The 18,454-nt window shown below is 41.0% G+C and overlaps 1 protein-coding gene across 2 annotated transcripts in view; it reads right to left on the reverse strand.

The window, feature by feature from the left end:
• Positions 1-4,152: 4,152 nt before the first annotated feature.
• Positions 4,153-18,454, reverse strand: part of SDHA (succinate dehydrogenase complex flavoprotein subunit A) — a 34,984-nt gene continuing 20,682 nt past the window's right edge. For both annotated transcript variants that reach the window (XM_060781464.2, XM_060781463.2), the window contains exons 11-15: positions 14,643-14,761; positions 12,475-12,586; positions 10,535-10,665; positions 8,832-8,945; positions 4,153-7,949 (exon numbers count right to left, since the gene is read on the reverse strand). In XM_060781464.2, the coding sequence (XP_060637447.2) occupies positions 7,863-7,949; positions 8,832-8,945; positions 10,535-10,665; positions 12,475-12,586; positions 14,643-14,761 (563 nt within the window). In that variant the 3' untranslated portion in view covers positions 4,153-7,862. The remainder of the gene's footprint in view (positions 7,950-8,831; positions 8,946-10,534; positions 10,666-12,474; positions 12,587-14,642; positions 14,762-18,454) is intronic.

Genomic DNA, 18,454 nt, shown 5'->3' on the forward strand with positions numbered 1-18,454 from the left:
CTTTAACTTCCTGCGGAATATTAGCAGGGAGGGGGCTAGCCTGATGTCCACGGGAAGGGTGTTCCACAGCCGAGGAGCCACCACCGAGAAGGCCCTATCTCTCGTCCCCACCAGCCGTGCCTGTGAGGCGGGCGGGATCGAGAGCAGGGCCTCCCCGGAAGATCTCAAAGTCCTCGTGGGCTCATAGGCTGAAAGGCGGTCAGTTACGTATCTTGGGCTGGAACCGTTTAGGGCTTTATAGGCCAATGCCAGCACCTTGAATTGAGCCCGGTAGCAGATCGGCAGCCAGTGGAGCTGGTACAGCAGGGGAGTTGTATGCTCTCTACATCCCGCTCCTGTTAGTATCATGGCTGCCGCACGCTGGACCAGTTGGAGCTTCCGGGCCGTCTTCAAAGGCAACCCCACGTAGAGAGCGTTGCAGTAGTCTAAGCGGGATGTAACCAGAGCGTGGACTACCGTGGCCAAGTCAGACTTCCCAAGATACGGGCGCAGCTGGCGCACGAGCCTAAGCTGTGCAAATGCTCCCCTGGTCACCGCCGAGACCTGGGGCTCCAGGCTCAGCGATGAATCCAGGATCACACCCAAGCTGCGAACCTGCGCCTTCAAGGGGAGTGCAACCTCATCCAGCACGGGCTGTAACCCTATGCCCTGTTCGGCCTTGCGACTGACCAGGAGTACCTCTGTCTTGTTCATTCGGCTCCAGCAGGCGGGAAAAGAGCCAGGATGCCAGTTTAATTGTGTAGTCCTTACTTTGAAAGTAGTGGTTGTACTGTGTTTTGCCACAAAAACTTTGTTAAATGTGGATGTTAAATTGATGGACAGCAAAATGTGCTATTAAACGATGTCCCTTGCACAAAGACAAAGTTTTTACAATTTAATAAACTTTCACCATGTTTTTAATTATAGAACCAAATAAGAAATGGCATTTATAACTCAGGAACAAAACTCATAGGGTAGAATATTAAATGTATTAGATCACTGGCTGGCTACAGAGGGGTACATCTTCATTTCTAAGCCGAAGAACCAGAATTGACCGTAGTGACTTCCAAGGTCATGTGGCTGGCATGACTGCATGGAGCTGTTACCTCCCTGCCGGAGCGGTACCTATTTATCTACTCACATTTGCATGTTTTCAAACTGCTAGGTAGGCAGAAGCTGGGGTTAACAGTGGGAGCTCACACCCTCCCTGGATTCGAACCTTCGACCTTTCGGTCAGCTCGGCTCCTTTGCCCCCTAAACCAGTTCTAAAAGCAGAGAGAAACAAAACCTGGACTGGATTCCTAGCCAGAGAAGTTCTGCCTTTTCCCGCAAAGCAGAAACTCCAGCTCCATGTGACTGCTTTCCCTGAGATTGCAGTCCAGCCTGGTGCAGCAGAGCCTCAGCCTAAACAGCTAGGACTGTCTTGCTTAGGCGATCCCTCATTGTCCGAGGATGATGGTCCTCCAAGTGCGGTGTCCTGGCGGTGGGTCCATAGATAACTGTGGAGCCCTATTCTTGATCTGCATCTTCTTCCACAGTGAGGGCATCGATTTCCAGGTGGAAGGCGGATGTGCCTTCCTCTTGGCACGTTTCTCTTTCGCCCTCCATTCGTGCCTCTTCAAATTGTACAGCACTGCTGGTCACAGCTGACCTCCAGCTGGAGTGCTCAAGGGCCAGGGCGTCCCAATTCTCAGTGTCTATACCAGTTTTTAAGGTTGGTTTTGAGCCCATCTTTAAATCTCTTTTCCTGTCCTCCAACATTCTGTTTTCCATTCTTGAGTTCGGAATAGAGCAACTGCTTTGGGAGACGGTGGTCAGGCATCCGGACAACATGGCCAGTGCAGCGGAGTTGATGACGGAGGACTATCACTTTAATGCTTGTGGTCTTTGCTTCTTCCAGCACACCGACATTTGTCCACTTGTCTTCCCAAGAGATTTGCAGGATTTTCCGGAAGCAGCGCTGATGGAATCGTTCCAGGAATTCCATCTGTAGATAGTCCACGTTTTGCAGGCCTATAGCAGGGTTGGGGGTGGAGGACAATAGCTTTATAAACAAGCACCTTGGTATCCCTATGGATGTCCTGGTCCTCAAACAGTCTCTACTTCATTTGGAAAAATGCTGCACTCGCAGAGCTCAGGCAGTGTTGAATTTCAGTGTCAATGTTGACTTTTGTGGAGAGCTGGCTGCCAAGGTAGCGGAAATTATCAACATTTTCTAATGTTACACCATTAAGTTGTATTTCTGGCATTGGAGAGGGATTGGGTACAGCCTGTGTTAGATGGGGTTACACTCCCCCTGAAGACACAGGTTCGCAGCTTGGGAGTGATCCTGGACTCATCGCTGAGCCTGGAACCCCAGGTCTCAGCGGTGGCCGGGAGAGCTTTCGCACAATTAAAACTTGTGCGCCAGCTGCGCCCGTACCTTGGGAAGTCGGATCTGGCCACGGTGGTCCACGCTCTTGTCACATCCTGGTTGGATTACTGCAACGCACTCTACGTGGGGTTGCCTTTGAAGACTGCTCGGAAACTTCAACTAGTCCAACGGGAGGCAGCCAGATTGCTCACCGGAGCGGCATACAGGGAGCATACCACCCCCCTGTTATGCCAGCTCCACTGGTTGCCGATCCAATTCCGAGCACAATTCAAGGTGCTGGTTTTGACCTACAAAACCCTATACGGTTCCGGCCCAGTGTATCTGTCCGAACGGATCTCCCTCTACATCCCACCTCGGAGTCTAAGATCTTCTGGGGAGGCCCTGCTCTCGACCCCGCCTTTATCACAAGTGAGACTGGCGGGGACAAGGAGCAGGGCCTTCTCAGTAGTGGCCCCCCACCTGTGGAACTCACTCCCCGGGGAGATGAGATCAGCGACTTCCCTTCTCTCATTCAGGAAAAAGCTGAAAACTTGGATGTGGGACCAGGCTTTTGGAAACTCTGGCAGCTAAAAAGAAAGACCATAATGATGGGCAAATAATGAAGAAACCTATTGGACCTATGGAACTCGAAACACTGACCATGAGACTGTTTATTGTTGTGCTATTGTGCTATATATTGATGTTTTCAATCTGTTAATTGTTTAACTATTGTAATTGTTTTTATATTTGTATGTATTTGGATAAGGGCATCGAATTGTGCCTTCTTTTTGTAAGCCGCCCTGAGTCCCCCCTCGGGGGTGAGAAGGGCGGGGTATAAGCAGCAGAAATAAATAAATAAATAAAAATTGGCTGGTGACTGCTGGAAGAACACTTTGGTTTTCTCGATGTTCAATGACAGGCCGAGCTTCTCGTATGCTTCTGCGAAGGTGTTTAGAGTGGCTTGTAGGTCGTCTTCTGAATGCGCACAGACAATGTTGTCATCAGTATACTGGAGTTCTATAACAGATGTTGTTGTAACCTTGGTTTTGGCTTTCAGTCTGCTGAGGTTAAACAGCTTGCCATCTGTCCGATAGATGGTTTCCACTCTGATGGGAAGCTTTCCATCCACAAGGTGAAATATCATAGCGATGAAGATGGAAAATAAAGTTGGGGCAATAACACATCCCTGTTTGACACCTGTATGAGATACAGCTAGTACTGTATGTTTCCTTCAAGAAGAGAGAGATGGAGCGCAAGGGAGGGTGGGAGGCTGGAAGGCTGGAATTACAGTATGAAGATGATGCTATTTTGCTTTGCTGTTACACTAGCCAACACATCTGTTGCCTCAATGTTCTTCCTTGCCACAGTGGCTGGATGGAACCAAGCACTGCCTATCTCTGAATATTTTATATGTAATATTTTATATTTTCTTTTTTAAAAACACACAACAAAAATTATTTTCAGGGGGCTGGAACAGATTAATAGCATTTAAATGGGAAATTTACTTTGAGATTACTTGGATATTGATATCTTCCCAAATGAGATCTAATTAGAAATGAACCTACTGTATTCAAAAAGCTGTTTTGACTCAAGAGACGAGCAGCATTTCCAATATTTTGTTACTGTGCATCTTCAAGTCACTTCTGACTTATGGTCATTCTAAAGGGGGTTTTCTTGAAAGGTTTGAAAGGCCTTTGCCTTCCTCTGAGGCCAAGAGTCAAACCACTACATCATGCTGGCTGTATCTGTACATTTCACACAGGTTTAAAAAACACAAGTTAACTTAGAAAATATTTTTAAAAAATCAGTCTTCAGCACAGTTATAGTCAGTAACCGATTCATTTAATTTCTATTTGCACACTTTATTTTTTTCATAAAGTTAATACTTCATACATACCTTTGGCTGCCTAAAAGATACATATTTAAATATGGGCAATGCTTCATTAGTATGAATTCCAACCAAAGGCAGACTTTGCAAACTGCAGTCAACACTAGACAGCAACAAACTCCTGATATAAAAGTGACTTTAAATTTCCAATGCACAATAGGCCTTTTTAGATGTTGTATATAAAGGACTCCCATCATTTCCAGGAAAGGACTCCATGGACTTGAAATCTAACAATATCTGAAAGGTGATTTTTTTCCCTACTCTGGCACAAATTATCAGGAGCTGTATGCGATTATATAGTGTCACCAAACGCAGAGAATACAAACATTTAACACAGTGAGTAGCATAGCATCTCTCCTTTTACCTCAGATTTATCAACTGGAAATTAAACAAGGGCAACTTAATAAAACCCTCATATTATAAAGAATATATCTGGAAGGAGTAAAACACCAGAGAGCCAACCCATTTATAGATCAGAATAAATGTAGCAACTGCATGACCCCCCCTAGATGATTTGCAACTCCAGCATTACTCACCACTATGTTGGGTAACACTGCTGAGAATTAAAAAGCTCACTATAATGTATTTGCTGTGCCTCAAAAGCCTGTTATGACAAATTGGCAAGACACTACAGACAAAATAACTTGGATCTGCTCTAAAATTCTGTGCTTGGAACAGCCTGTACTGTTTAATTGGATATGGTTAAATTTGTGCAGCCTAATGACGTAGCCAGAATCCTTGGAGAGTGCAAGTAACCACATATATACTGGATATTTGCACCTCCTGTCTTCTGAAAGTAGTTAGAGGGGAACTGGCTAAGTGAGAAGGGAGAGGTGAATGCCTCACCGCAGTAAAAGAAGCTGTTGTAAAACCTCCCCCCCCCCCCCCCCCATGGATCCTAGCTTTCTGAATAATTATCAATCTCTTAAGATTCCAATATTGGAAGGTTCTGGAGTGTGTGATGGCCTCCCAATTCTCAGGGTTTCTGTATGAGACTAATTATCTAGCTACATTTCAATCTGGTTTCAGATCTGATTGTGGGATGAAGACAATTGGGTCATCTTAATGGATGGCCTACACAAATAACTGAACAAGGGGATTATGTCTTTGTTGATTTTGCTTGCCTTCTCAATGGCTTTTATTAACATCAGTCATGGTATCATTCTGGGTTCTCTTTGATGCCTTGGCCATTGCCTGTGATTGTTTTGTTTGTCATGCTATTTAACATCTGGAAGAGGTAATCCAGAGTTCTAAGTTGCAGTGTCACCCAACTCTGATGATTCCCAGCTCTACCTCTCCTTCCTGTTAATTGCCAGGATTGAAGCAATGTCTGTTGTCAGCAATGCACTACATGAGAGCAAACTAAATGAAATTTTATCCAGACAAGACAGAGGTGCTCCCGATCATTCAAAAGGCAGATCAGCCTCTTCTAAATGACATTACACACACACCGAAAATTTCAGCCTTGCAGGTTGTGTGTTCTCCTGGACTCAGCTCTAAACCTGAATGTCCAGATTTCAGAGATGGCAAGGACGGCATGTTCACAAAACTAGTGCACCAGCTGCATCCGTTCCTTAAAATGTTAGATCTGGCCATAATGACACATGCCTTGATGACAGTGCTGTAACTTTGGAAAATGTTTGGAAACTTCAGCAGGTTAAAAATGCCGTGGCCAGAAGGCTGATTGAGGCCAATTATAAGGACTATACCACCCTCTCGTTAAAACAATCTTACTAGTTATTGATTCATTTGAAAATGCTGATCATGTCCAATAAGGTTCTATAAAACTTGTGTCCAGACTGTCTTGAAGGCCTTTCCACAGGAGGCTAGGCTGCCCCCCCCCCAATGATTTATTTCACAAGCAAACATTTTGATTAAGCAGTCATTTAATTTATATAAAAAGTGGGGCTTTTATTGTGCATGTTTACTTCTCTTTTTAACTTTTGCATGGTTTTAACTGATTTTAAAAATGTATTATGAAATGATTTTAACAATTTTATGATTGTACTGCAGATCTTTTTTAAAAAAATTGTTCTTGGAGACTGTCTTGGTTTCCACTCTGGGAGAAAGATGGCCTATAAATTAAATAAATAAGCATATGCATAATATAATTGCACTTGAGTAACTTCTAAATTCACACCATTTCCAGCTTCTGGTAAAAATACAAACAAAATACCTTTCCTCCAAATACAAAAACGGTAGCACATTATTTGGACATCAAAATCTCTCGAACTAAAGAAATATTCATAAGATAAAAGTTGTTTGAATATTTAAGCATATATACTGGGGGGAGGGGAGTGATTGATATTTTGCTACCATACATAGCATGGTCTCTAGAGTTAAAATGAATTGTAGTTTTATTTAACAAAATAATATTTTCTTTGGTATGTAGAACTCCTACCTGCAAGCCAATACATCTGTAACCAGGCTATTCAGACTGGATATATAAACAGTTACATAGCAAACCCACTGAAATTAATGCAATCTCATGAACTTTGATAAGTCCATCCTGTCTGAAGTAATCCACCCTTTTATGTATACTGTGCGTCTATGTTATGAAATTTCTAAGGCATTTTTAGTTTTTGCATGCTCAGAGGCAGGAATCATGTTTGCAATAAAGATGCATTAATGTGTGTTTATACTGAAACTAATTCAAAAGTCTGCCCCCGCGCACACCCCCAGAAAAGTGGAGAAAACAGAAATATCTCTGGGGCACTCAAAGGAGCAGCAAAGGGACATGGGATGCTGCTGCTGCTGTGGTCCTCAGTGGACCTGCTCTCCATTCTGGAAAGCAGCTGCTTACAGGGTGATACTAAACTCGTGAATAATCAAATCTACAGTTGTCAAACTAGTGAATGTGGAGAGCTTGACTGTATTTATGTTCAGGAATTAAATCTTGCTAAAATTATTTATTTTTCATATGCTAAAATTCTGACCTTATAAAAAACTTGTATTAGAGTATTAAGGGAGAAATTAACATATTGTTTCACTTGTGACACAAGCAATCTTTTTTTCCTGCCTGTTATGCTATATTGTACAAAGGGGTCATTTAAAGCAATCTGATGGCCTCCACATGTTTTAGACCACATTTTCTATTAACCCTGGCTACTAGTCATGTTCGTTAGGAAATACAGACTGTAGGAACCAGGTTGCTAGAACACAGCCCAGAAACCACACAACACCCCAGGTTGGGAAAGCCTGATCTACAATATTAGGCATGAGTGCCCAGCAAATACGAAATTTGGAGATTACTGTTCCTTCTGATACAATACACAATTTTTTTTAACCAGACTATATTTACACTCGTAAACTTTGAGCAGAGCTATAGAAATCAGAGAAGTGAGACACTTTTAACAATGTGCCATATATAGTCATGCCCAATACAAAATGAAGCCATTGGCCAAAATGCAACGCTTCCGGATTGCTGCAATGAAAAAAGTCTTTATGATAGCATTTTAATATAATCCACGACTACATGTCAGTAACTGTCTGGTAAAGTATATTGACACTTATACCAAGAAACAGCTGAACAGCATAGAAGGTTGAACTAAATTCACTAATACAAGTGAATAGCCAGTGGAACACAAATAGCAGCAAATAGCAGGAGGAAAAAACTGCACATAGAAAGTAGCATTAAATTCACTAATATGAGCGAATAGCAGGTGGAACGGCTGCACAGTCTTCTTCATTCAGGGTTTGGTCAATGACAGGTCTATAGTCCAGAGAAACCTTAAAACAAAGAAGAGAAAGTCCAGTTAAAAAGTACTGAACTCAAAATTGAAAATAATGCTATTATTTTGCCCACTGATTCTCTCATTCATCACAAATGAGACAATACATGTTGGTATTGTTAAATATTTATTTTAACAAGTATTTACATGACAAAAAGCTAAAAGGTTGATTCCATCATGCTCAAGCCACATTTTCTGCAAGTCAACGTTGCACAAATTTTTGGTATGAAAAGGTCAGATGTCTTAAAACTATGGTGGAAAGATAATATTCTCTAGATCAGTGTTTCTCGAACTCTGTCTTCCTGCTATTTTGGACTTCACCTCTCAGATCCATAATCATTTGCCTAGATAGCTGAGACTTCTGGGAGTTGAAGTCCAAAACATCTGGAGGACTAGAGTTTTGGAATCACAGCTCTAGATGAAGTGTAATAAATCTGTGACCTTCCTGATATTTCCATCATCCTTTATAATTAGCCCTGTTATTTAGGCTAAACTAGAACATCTGGTTATCCTGCTATTCAGATTTTAATCCAAATATAAGTATTAAACAATGACTCGGGAGAACAGGGTTATAGAATCTCCACTTGGCTATGGAAACTCACTGGCTCACCTTGGGCAAGTCACAGTTTCTCAGCCACAGAAACAGGCAAAAGGAAAACGCTTTCTGAACAAATCTTGCAAAAAAACTTTAGATGATTACTATAGATGATTTAGATGATTCAACTTTAGATGATTCAACTTGGAAAATAATTCAGACACATACTCAGTACTCCATTTCTTCAAATGACATCCTTCATCTACATTCTATTGTAAATCAAACCTCTCCCCATTAAGATGATTATTTACAAAATTTATTTCAGAGATGCTATGATTTACATACCTTCCCCGTCTTGACATCTATGTAAGAGAGGGTATGCTTTCTCCAATGTTGTTCAAATGGTTTTTCCTGTTGTCCTTCGATTGGTTTAGAATAATCATATTCATCTATCCTAACCTAAACAATATAATGCAATGTTAAATAAGAGCAACAGTTGGAAGTCAGATTCGGAAAATAAGCAATATTAGCAGTCTTTCAAAACAGTATTAAATGTTTTGTAATACTATACTACAGATATCTAGATTCAGTTAGCTATTGAAATAAGGGAGAGTAAGTAAGTCAATTTTCCAGACACACACCCCAACCAGTCTTGCTTTGCTCCATTTCTTCTCCAAAGTGATGACCTTGAGTGACACAACATCAATGTGGAAGAAAACCCGACAACACAAGTTTTTTTTTTGGGGGGGGGGGGGGGATTCTGGGAAGTTTAGGGAATATTTTCTGTACACATATTTAGGAATATTGGGTGCAACTCTTGCACTAAAATGACTCTCAAATCATAATGAAATGAAAACTTGAAACATTTGAGGGTTTAGTGGTAGGCTTTGGGGACTGATGAGTTGGGTGGCCTCCAGGTTCTGTACTTTGCCTATCCCTGTATTAGAAGCATAATTATAATCATAAACATGCAACAGTCTTCACACAGACCTTGACAGACTTATGGGAAAGGGAGGTGCTATCTTCTCAGGATGGTGTATTTTTTAAAAAAAGCACATCACTTGTACACTTGGGAGAGATATTAAAAGAGACCATGATTTGCCTGAGATGGGAGCAAGACCTTGCTAGGGCTCTACCCCCTACAGAAGAGTTAGTGATGTATCCATGGGATAGCTATGTATTAACAACTCTAGCTTAAAAACAATATATACTCAATACTGAAACCAAAACTAAGGTTCCACTGTGGAGATATCACTATGTTACACAAAATGGGTCTCAAACTCTTTTGAACTGAGTTACTCCTTCAGAATTTCCAGAGTCTTGTGTATCCATCCCAAATAAACGTAACATTCTTCTAGGCTTAGGTATTTATTAAATAATTGCAAGAACTGGAATAGAAATTGGTATCTTTTATTTCTTAGATAAACTCAGAAAGAACTATTCCTTGGAACAGGGCAATGCCATCTCTCAAGTCCATCTCTTCCTTAAGGAGGATGAGTTGATGGAGATGGATTGGGAAGGTATTTTACGCCTTAAGTCAAAAGTAGAAGGTTCTGATGATAAAAAAGGTAAAGTAACCTTCAAGATGAATGACACTGAGAATCTGAGAAAATGTAAGCAAAAGCAATCACAGGTTCTTCTTTAAAACACTTACAAAATTACTTACTGATGAAAACTACAAGAAAGAGAAGTATTCATCAAGGATAGGATAGAAGATTAAGTTAATTAACTCCTTTAAAAATATAACTGAGACTATGAGGAAACCTGTGCAGAAATGGCCTCACATGACTAAAATGTAAAATTCTTATTCTTTAGCATAACCAAAACATGTTGTATACCCTTTTTCAGTATGCTGAAATTCTACTTCTCAAAGTAAAAATGTCTAAATTTTAACTGTGAAAAGATTTTACTTAGAAAAAAAAAAGAAAAGTCTTGTAAATATCAATAATATACAGAGCCAATGGCAAGGAATACTAGGCACTGAAACTCAACAATATCTGGAGCCCTACATAATGCTAATCCCTGGTTTAAAGTTAATGTATGCATACCTTATAATCTTCCCGAGCATGAGCACCACGTGTCTCCTTCCGAGCTTCTGCACCATAAATAGTTTGCAAAGCACAGAGCAGCAGGTTCTGTAGTTCCAAAGTCTCCACCAAGTCAGTATTCCAAGCAGCCCCTGGGATACAAGCAGTTTGAAAATTTAGGAGATTCAGAGATATGAATTAGTTTCTCTTTAGTAAAATGGTGTAACCTTTGCTCACCAATTACACAAGTACAAAACACCTCTTATGAATTAGTCTGCAATTTTCAACATTTGCCCAAGAGTAAACACCATGAAACACAATGGAGTCAATTTCTAAGAAAATGTGCACTGGATCACACTGTCAGGAGTGGCTTCTCATATCAAAACTCTCATCTCATAGTTTGCAACGGTGCCTAACCATGTAGTTAAGCAGCTTGTAGCAAATTTCAACACAGCCAATTTTGATTTTGTACCGTTATTTAAAGTTTTGGTTTAGTTTATAAACTCTTTTACAAATACAAATTGTAGTTGATCCCTTAGTGATCAACTTTTCCCTAATGTTCAACATACATTGTACTATCTTATTTTTTAATAAATCCCAAAAGTGTTTTTGCTTCCAAATGCCCACAACGGAACATGACATCAGAACACTGTCACCATGATTTGCAGTTGTCCAAAACATTTTGGGTTTACATACTGTAAAGTAAATGGGCCACGAATGAGACCAGAACTTCCAACTCATATCTTCACCTGAATAGAGGATGCCCCCTTGAACACACTACAGAAGCAATGACATGAATGTCAAAGTGCACAGAGTTGTTCTGGAAAGTTGAAAGGCTTAAAATGTATGCTTGGTATTTTCCAATATATTAAAATGCCCTATAATATTTTAATTGATATCCTTGATCATTTTTCTGTAAGGATGCTATCTCATTAATACTTGCTTTCAAATCAAGCTGATCCTAAAAATATCTGCTTGGTTGCCACAAAAACATTTACTGTATATTTCGGCATATAAGACTGGGCGTATAAGACGACCCCCAACTTTTCCAGTTAAAATATAGAGTTTGGTATATATTCGTCGTATAAGACTTCCCTTCTTCCAACGCACACCAATTTTTTTTAAAAGCATCAGATTTGATTTCAATATGGTAATTTTCCTATTACTGTACCTCCTTCTCTGCCTCTCCGATCTCGCACATGCGCACCTGCACCACTTCACTGCAGTCTTCAGGAGCGAGATCTGAGAGGCAGAGGAGGAGGTACGGCAATAGGATACAAGGGCGGGCCAGACAGGTAAAAGTGTTTTTCTGGTCCCAGAGCCACTCTATCTCTTTTTTCCATACCCTAGGAGCCCTGGATGCCTGCAGCTTGCTCCGCTCTTCACTTACACCTTCCTGGTGAGGCGACCCTTCACCTCACCATCAGGACTGCATTAAGTCCACGAATCCTGATGAATGGATTTTCTTCTACCATACTTTTACAGCGTTGCCCTTAATGCTTTTATACAGTCGCTGCATATGGCAGGGACATGGCCATTGCCATTTTTGAACTTCCCCACCATATGCGGCAACCACAGATTCTCCAATCCGTATTGGAAGTTTCAGCACCCACTCTATAAGACTACTCCCATGTATAAGACTACTCCAGCATATAAGACTACTCCCATGTATAAGACTACTCCAGCATATAAGACTACTCCCATGTAAAAGACTACTACTGTGTATAAGACTACTCCCGTGTATAAGACTACTCCAGCGTATAAGACTACTCCCATGCATAAGACTACTCCTGCGTATAAGACGACCCCGCATATAAGATGACTCCTGACTTTTGAGAAGATTTCCTTGGGTTAAAAAGTAGTCTTATACACCAGAATATATGGTATTACCAAGCTTATAAACATTTGAGGAGATAATGTTAACATTACAAAAGAGTGTAGTAATATACATCCTGGTGTACCTCTGTCAAATGTCTTCAGGTCATCCATACTGCTATAAAGGCTGGAAATTTTCTCACAACCTTCCTGTAGGACAGGGCCTGTACGAAACACTGCAGCATGGCTCTGCATCGTCTATAAAAACAAAAAAGATCACTTTTCCAAAGTTTCATGGAAAGATAAGAACTTAAATTGTTAGAAACAGAAGAGTATAACTTTCTACAGTTTTCAAAACACTTATGATGGGTTGTATCATAATACTTCTGAATATAGGCAAATAAGTGTTAGCCATTCCATAATTCCATAATCATTTAGACAACACACTCTGCAGAATACTTCCAGTCTCTAAAATGGTCTGATAATGCCTACCTAGTCATTTCAGAGTCTGTGTGCCCGGGGGAGGGGGGTATCTCTCATTTGGTATCAGCCATTGATTGAGGTTCTGGGTTTTCGCCTGCCACTTTTGGACTCTCGCTTGCTGAGGTGTTCCAGCGAGTGTCTCTGTAGATCTTAGAAAACTATTTCTTGATTTAAGTCGTTGACGTGCTGGCTGATACCCAAACAAGGGATGAGCTGGAGATGTTGCTGCCTTGGTCCTTTCACTATTGGCTGCTACTTCCCAGTGGATGCAATACCAGCTAGACAGTGTAGTTTCTCCAGGGGTGTAGGGTGCAGACATCCCGTAATAATGTGGCATGTCTCATTAAGAGCCACATCCACTGTTTTAGCATGGTGAGATGTGTTCCACACTGGGCATGCATACTCAGCAGCAGAGTAGCATACCGCAAGGGCAGATGTCTTCACTGTGTCTGGTTGTGATCCCCAGGTTGTGCCAGTCAGCTTTCGTATGATATTGTTTCTAGCACCCACCTTTTGCTTGATATTCAGGCAGTGCTTCTTGTAAGTCAGAGCATAATAATAATAATAATAATAATAATAATAATAATAATAATACATCACACAGTCCTAGACGCTTGGGAAGTGTTCGACTTGTGATTTTGTGATACGAAATCCAGTATATAGATCTCATTTGCTGTGACATACTGTGCTTTTGTGTCAATAATAATAATAATAATAATAATAATAATTTGAAACACAAGAAGATGAGTCCACAGCAGACACTCTGCTGGCTGTTGTATTGGATCACACGTCGGACACTTCCCAAGTGCCTAGGACTGTGTGATGTATCGGCAAATAATGTGTGCAGATCCCAGTAAGGTGGCCTTTTGCAGCTGGCAGATGGTAATTTTGTCAGCACTGATTGTGTATAAGTGCAGGCCAAGGTCTTTAGGCACTGCAGCCATTATGCCGATTACCACTGGGACCAACTTGACTTGCTTGTGCCAGAATTTTTGCAGTTTGATCTTTAAATCCTCATATTGTGTCAGCTTTTCCAGTTGTTTCTCTCCAATCCTGCTGTCACCTGGGATTGTGACATCGACAATACATACTTTGTTTTTTAACACAATCGTGAGGCCAGGAGTATTGTGCTCCAAAACGCTGTCTGTCTGAATTCGGAAGTCTCAGAGTAGGTTGACATGTTCATTCTCTGTAACTTTTTCTGGCTTGTGATCGCACCAGTTCTTTGTTACAGGGCAGGCAGATAGTATTTGTGGCACAGGTTCCAATGAATCATCTGAGCAATAGTGTTATGCCTCTGCTTGTAGAATTATTCTGGTGACAACCAAGCCAGTATAGACTTCTTTAGAGTTTGTTTCACCCTATTTAGATGGTTTGGGTGCATTTAGTTCTACTTCTCTGTTGAGATCACTCTGGCTTGGTTGAACCTGCTGGTAGTTTACACTACCACCAGCACAGCTCTCAACATCAAAGAAGCAGTTAAGCTCCCTGCCAACGACAAGCGGCACCTTAATAATATTAAAAATATTAGTCAATGTTATTAAGAAGTTATTATTATTATTGGCAAATGACAGAGTCCTACTGTGACTAAGTGACTAGGCTGCTGGATTTGGGTTCCAGCCTGATCCCACCACACACCTCCCATATTCATCAATTAAACTGCAGTAGGACTCAGCTATTTGCTAAGAAAAGACCAGAGTATAATATTTTTTGGGAAGCAAAAATAATTTCTCTAAGTTCCAAAATGAAAATTTCAAGACAACACATTAACTATTTGCATTAATCACAATACATTTAATTCACATTCTCCCCAATAATGAAAAAAACTTACTTTTTGCATATTAAGCCTCAGTTCTGATGTTCTGATGCTTCCATTAGCAAAGCGCAATTTGTCCAAATTTGCCACAGATTCTTCACCTGCATTTGGTTTAATTGATGGAACTGGTTCTCCTAATCAGAAAAAAAGAAGTATTGTTTAAGTATATTTAATCCTGAAAAAGCCCTCTGGTCTGTAATTACTACTGTCAATAACAGTTATTAGACCATTTCTTTAAAAAGACTCAGGTGTTTTCCTCCATGGAAGGAGGCACATGGATGATCAACTCTCACTTCTGCAGGAGTCTACCGTATGCCATGCAGCTGTGGACAGGTCTACATAGGGACCACTAAACGCAGTGCCCAAACACGAATCAAGGAATATGAAAGGCACTGCAGACTACTTCACCCAGAGAAGTCAGCCATAGCAGAGCACCTGATGAACCAACCTGGGCACAGCATATTATTTGAGAACACAGAAATGCTGGGCCACTCTAACAACCACCACGTCAGACTACACAGAGAAACCAATCTGGGACATCTAATCACCTCTCAACAAAAGATCGCCCCAGGAACTGCCAGGCCATCAAATGCTAATCAAGGTGGTCAGTTGAAACATTCACACCTAGCTCCATCAGACAAGAGTTCCTTGCCCGACCCTGGTCACTCCACAGATATATAAGCCCACTTTCCCAGTTCCAATAGGCCTCTGAGAATGCTTGCCATAGATGCAGGCGAATCGTCAGGAGAAAATGCCTCTAGAATATGGCCATATAGCCCAAAAAAACCTACAACAACCCATTTTGATAATTGTTTTTTAATAATTATGTATGTGTATGTGAATTTGTGTCCCGGCATTGAATGCTTGCCGTGTATATGCTGTGCTCCGCCCTGAGTCCCCTTTGGGTGAGAAGGGTGGAATATAAATGTTTTAAATAAATTAATTAATTAATAAAGGTAAGTAATGGCCACCGCTGCTCTCAACCTATGACAGTCGAACATGCTTGTAGCATAGCTTTGTTGACCACTTCCAGCTGGACTGGATGCGTGAAAGTGAACACTTCTCATTACAAATTATCCCCTTCTCACTGTGCCTTGGATGTTTCTTCTTACTAGATGCTGCCTCAAAGCCAGTGTTTATTTCTCAATGGAATGATATCTGGAACAGACATATTTATGTCAGGAAAGTCCTGCTCTTGTGAAAACAGTATACTGTCTACCAAATGAAATGTGGTAGCCTTTTCTAATACTTGGGGTAGGAATGTTTATTCAAGACCTGTTGCATGTTACAAGTAACATGTTGCCACTAGCAGATTGCTGCCAAGGAAGGGAGCAACCAGTTAGGTATAGTACAAGAGAGAGGAAAAGCAGCCGTGTGTCATAGGGACAAGAAGCAGGCTTGAGCATTAAAACCACTGGAGGCCAGGAAAAAAGGCACAAGAGTAAAGGCAAAAGTGTCTGCCTTAGTGGTGAAACCCCAAATAAATTAATAAATATCCAAAAACTCCTGATACCCAAGGTCGTTCTCATGTGCAAGATAGACATGGGGGAGGTCCTGATATTTTGATTGCTTGATCAATGAGGGAAACACCCATGAAAAGTGTAATGGACAGGACATTTGAACAAATAGTGTTAACCCATGGAAAATGTTTGAATTTAGAAACCTATAAATCTTGGAAATGTTCAGAAGCTGGCAGATTCAACAATAACGTACTGTAGTAGTAGTCTGTACATGTACTTTCTCAAGAAAGCCTTTCTACCTTAAGTGTTTTTCAGACAGTAAAGGCCTGTAGTTGGATAGCACCCCAATACAACAACATGTAGATCACATGGCTTAAAGATCAAAAGTTAATCCCCACTTATGATTTTTGTAGTATTTTCCCTCATAAAGGCATCTAGGTATTTCAAAGGTTTGCACACAACTTTATGCCTTTTTGTTGGCCCAATATCACAACATGGTTTTTGGAGTACAATTCCTGCACTGGATTGTATAATCATTCTGTGCCAATATTTTCCCATCTACATTGGTAGCCAGTCCATTTCTAAGCCTAATTCGTTGTGTTGGTTTTAACCTTTACGGTCTAGACAACATGGAAAGAGTGATTATTTTCATATTTATCCACCCATGACATAAGGTCATCATTTAAAGTTTCCATGAGCTGCATTGCCAGAGGAAAGGTATCTTCAGTGACAGAATTTTGTCTATTTATTATCCATTCTAGAGAGGCTGAACTGATACCTACAATATATCTTTTCAGCGTATTGTCGAAGGCTTTCATGGCTGGAATCACTAGGTTCTTGTGGGTTTTTTTGGGCTATAGAGCCATGTTCTAGAGGCATTTCTCCTGACGTTTCGCCTGCATCTATGGCAAGCATCCTCAGAGGTAGTGAGGTCTGTTGGAATTAGGACAATGGGTTTATATATCTGTGCAATGGCTGGGGTGGGGCAAGGAGCTCTTCCCTGCTGCAGCTAGGTGTGAATGTTTCAACTGATCGCCTTCATTAGCATTTGAAGGCCTGCCTGAGCCTGGGAAAATCTCTTGCTGGGAGGTGTTAATCTGTGCCTGGTTGTTTCCTCTCTGTTGTTGTGCTGTTGTAATTTTAGAGTTTTTTAATACTGGTAGCCAGATTTTGTTCATTTTCATGGTCTCTTCCTTTCTGTTGAAATTGTCCACATGCTTGTGGATTTCAATGGCTTCTCTGTGTAGTCTGACATGGTGGTTGTTGGTGTGGTCCAGCATTTCTGTGTTCTCAAATAATATGCTGTGTCCAGGCTGGTTCATCAGGTGCTCTGCTATGGCTGACTTCTCTGGTTGAAGTAGTCTGCAGTGCCTTTCAGCATTAGAGGATGGGCTTTCTATTTTCTCAGGCATTTTAAGAAATGCTTTAGAGTTGTAGATTGTATCATCCTTCCATTTTGCTGCTTGCTCCACTTTAGTTGTGTATGCAGGTAGTGTTTATTCACTACTTGTTTAATCTTCATTACATTACATACTGTCTAAGTTGTTACAGTGCTCATATTTTTATATCTTGTGCATCACCCAAAGAACTTTTATTATAGGACAGTAATAAATATATTCTACCCTTCCTACACATTGATTTCAATTTTGGAAAAACTGACTATGTTTAGAATTGGCCAAGCCAACTGCAGCAAATTGAAACCAGAGCTATTATAATTCTTTTGCCCCTTGGACTGGGCTTTTGTTGCTCACTGCAAGTCAACATCCGCACCAACTAAATTATATTGAAAATACTGGCAGAAGAACTATCATATCAGTTTGTGTTGGAGCCCCCAGTGGTGCAGTGGGTTAAACCCATGTGCCAGCAAGACTGAAGACCGACAGGTCGCAGGTTCGAATCCGGGGAGAGGCAGATGAGCTGCCTCTATCAACTCCAGCTCCTCATGCGGGGACATGAGAGAAGCCTCCCACAAGGATGATAAAAACATCAAATCATCCAGGTGTCCCCTGGGCAACGTCCTTGCAGACGGCCAATTCTCTCACAGCAGAAGCAACTTGCAGTTTCTCAAGTCACTCCTGACACGACAAAAAAAAAGTTTGCGTTTTCTTGATCTTATCATACATGCTACAGCACCCACTAGGGAATGAAGATATTCCTCATCACTGCATGTCTCATCAGGTTGTCAGTACTCAGTACTCTAAATGCAATTATTAGAGGAAGTGTATTGTAATGACTGAAGTATCACCATAGGACCAGTGAGATCCAGGTTGCAACTGAAACACAAAACTAATTGACCTTGGGCCACTCAATCTCTCAACATAGGACACCACACAGGAAAAAACTGTTCAGGAGTATAAAATAGGAGGA

The sequence above is a fragment of the Anolis sagrei genome, chromosome 6 (assembly GCF_037176765.1).
Source record: "Anolis sagrei isolate rAnoSag1 chromosome 6, rAnoSag1.mat, whole genome shotgun sequence".
Classification (NCBI taxonomy): domain Eukaryota; kingdom Metazoa; phylum Chordata; class Lepidosauria; order Squamata; family Dactyloidae; genus Anolis; species Anolis sagrei.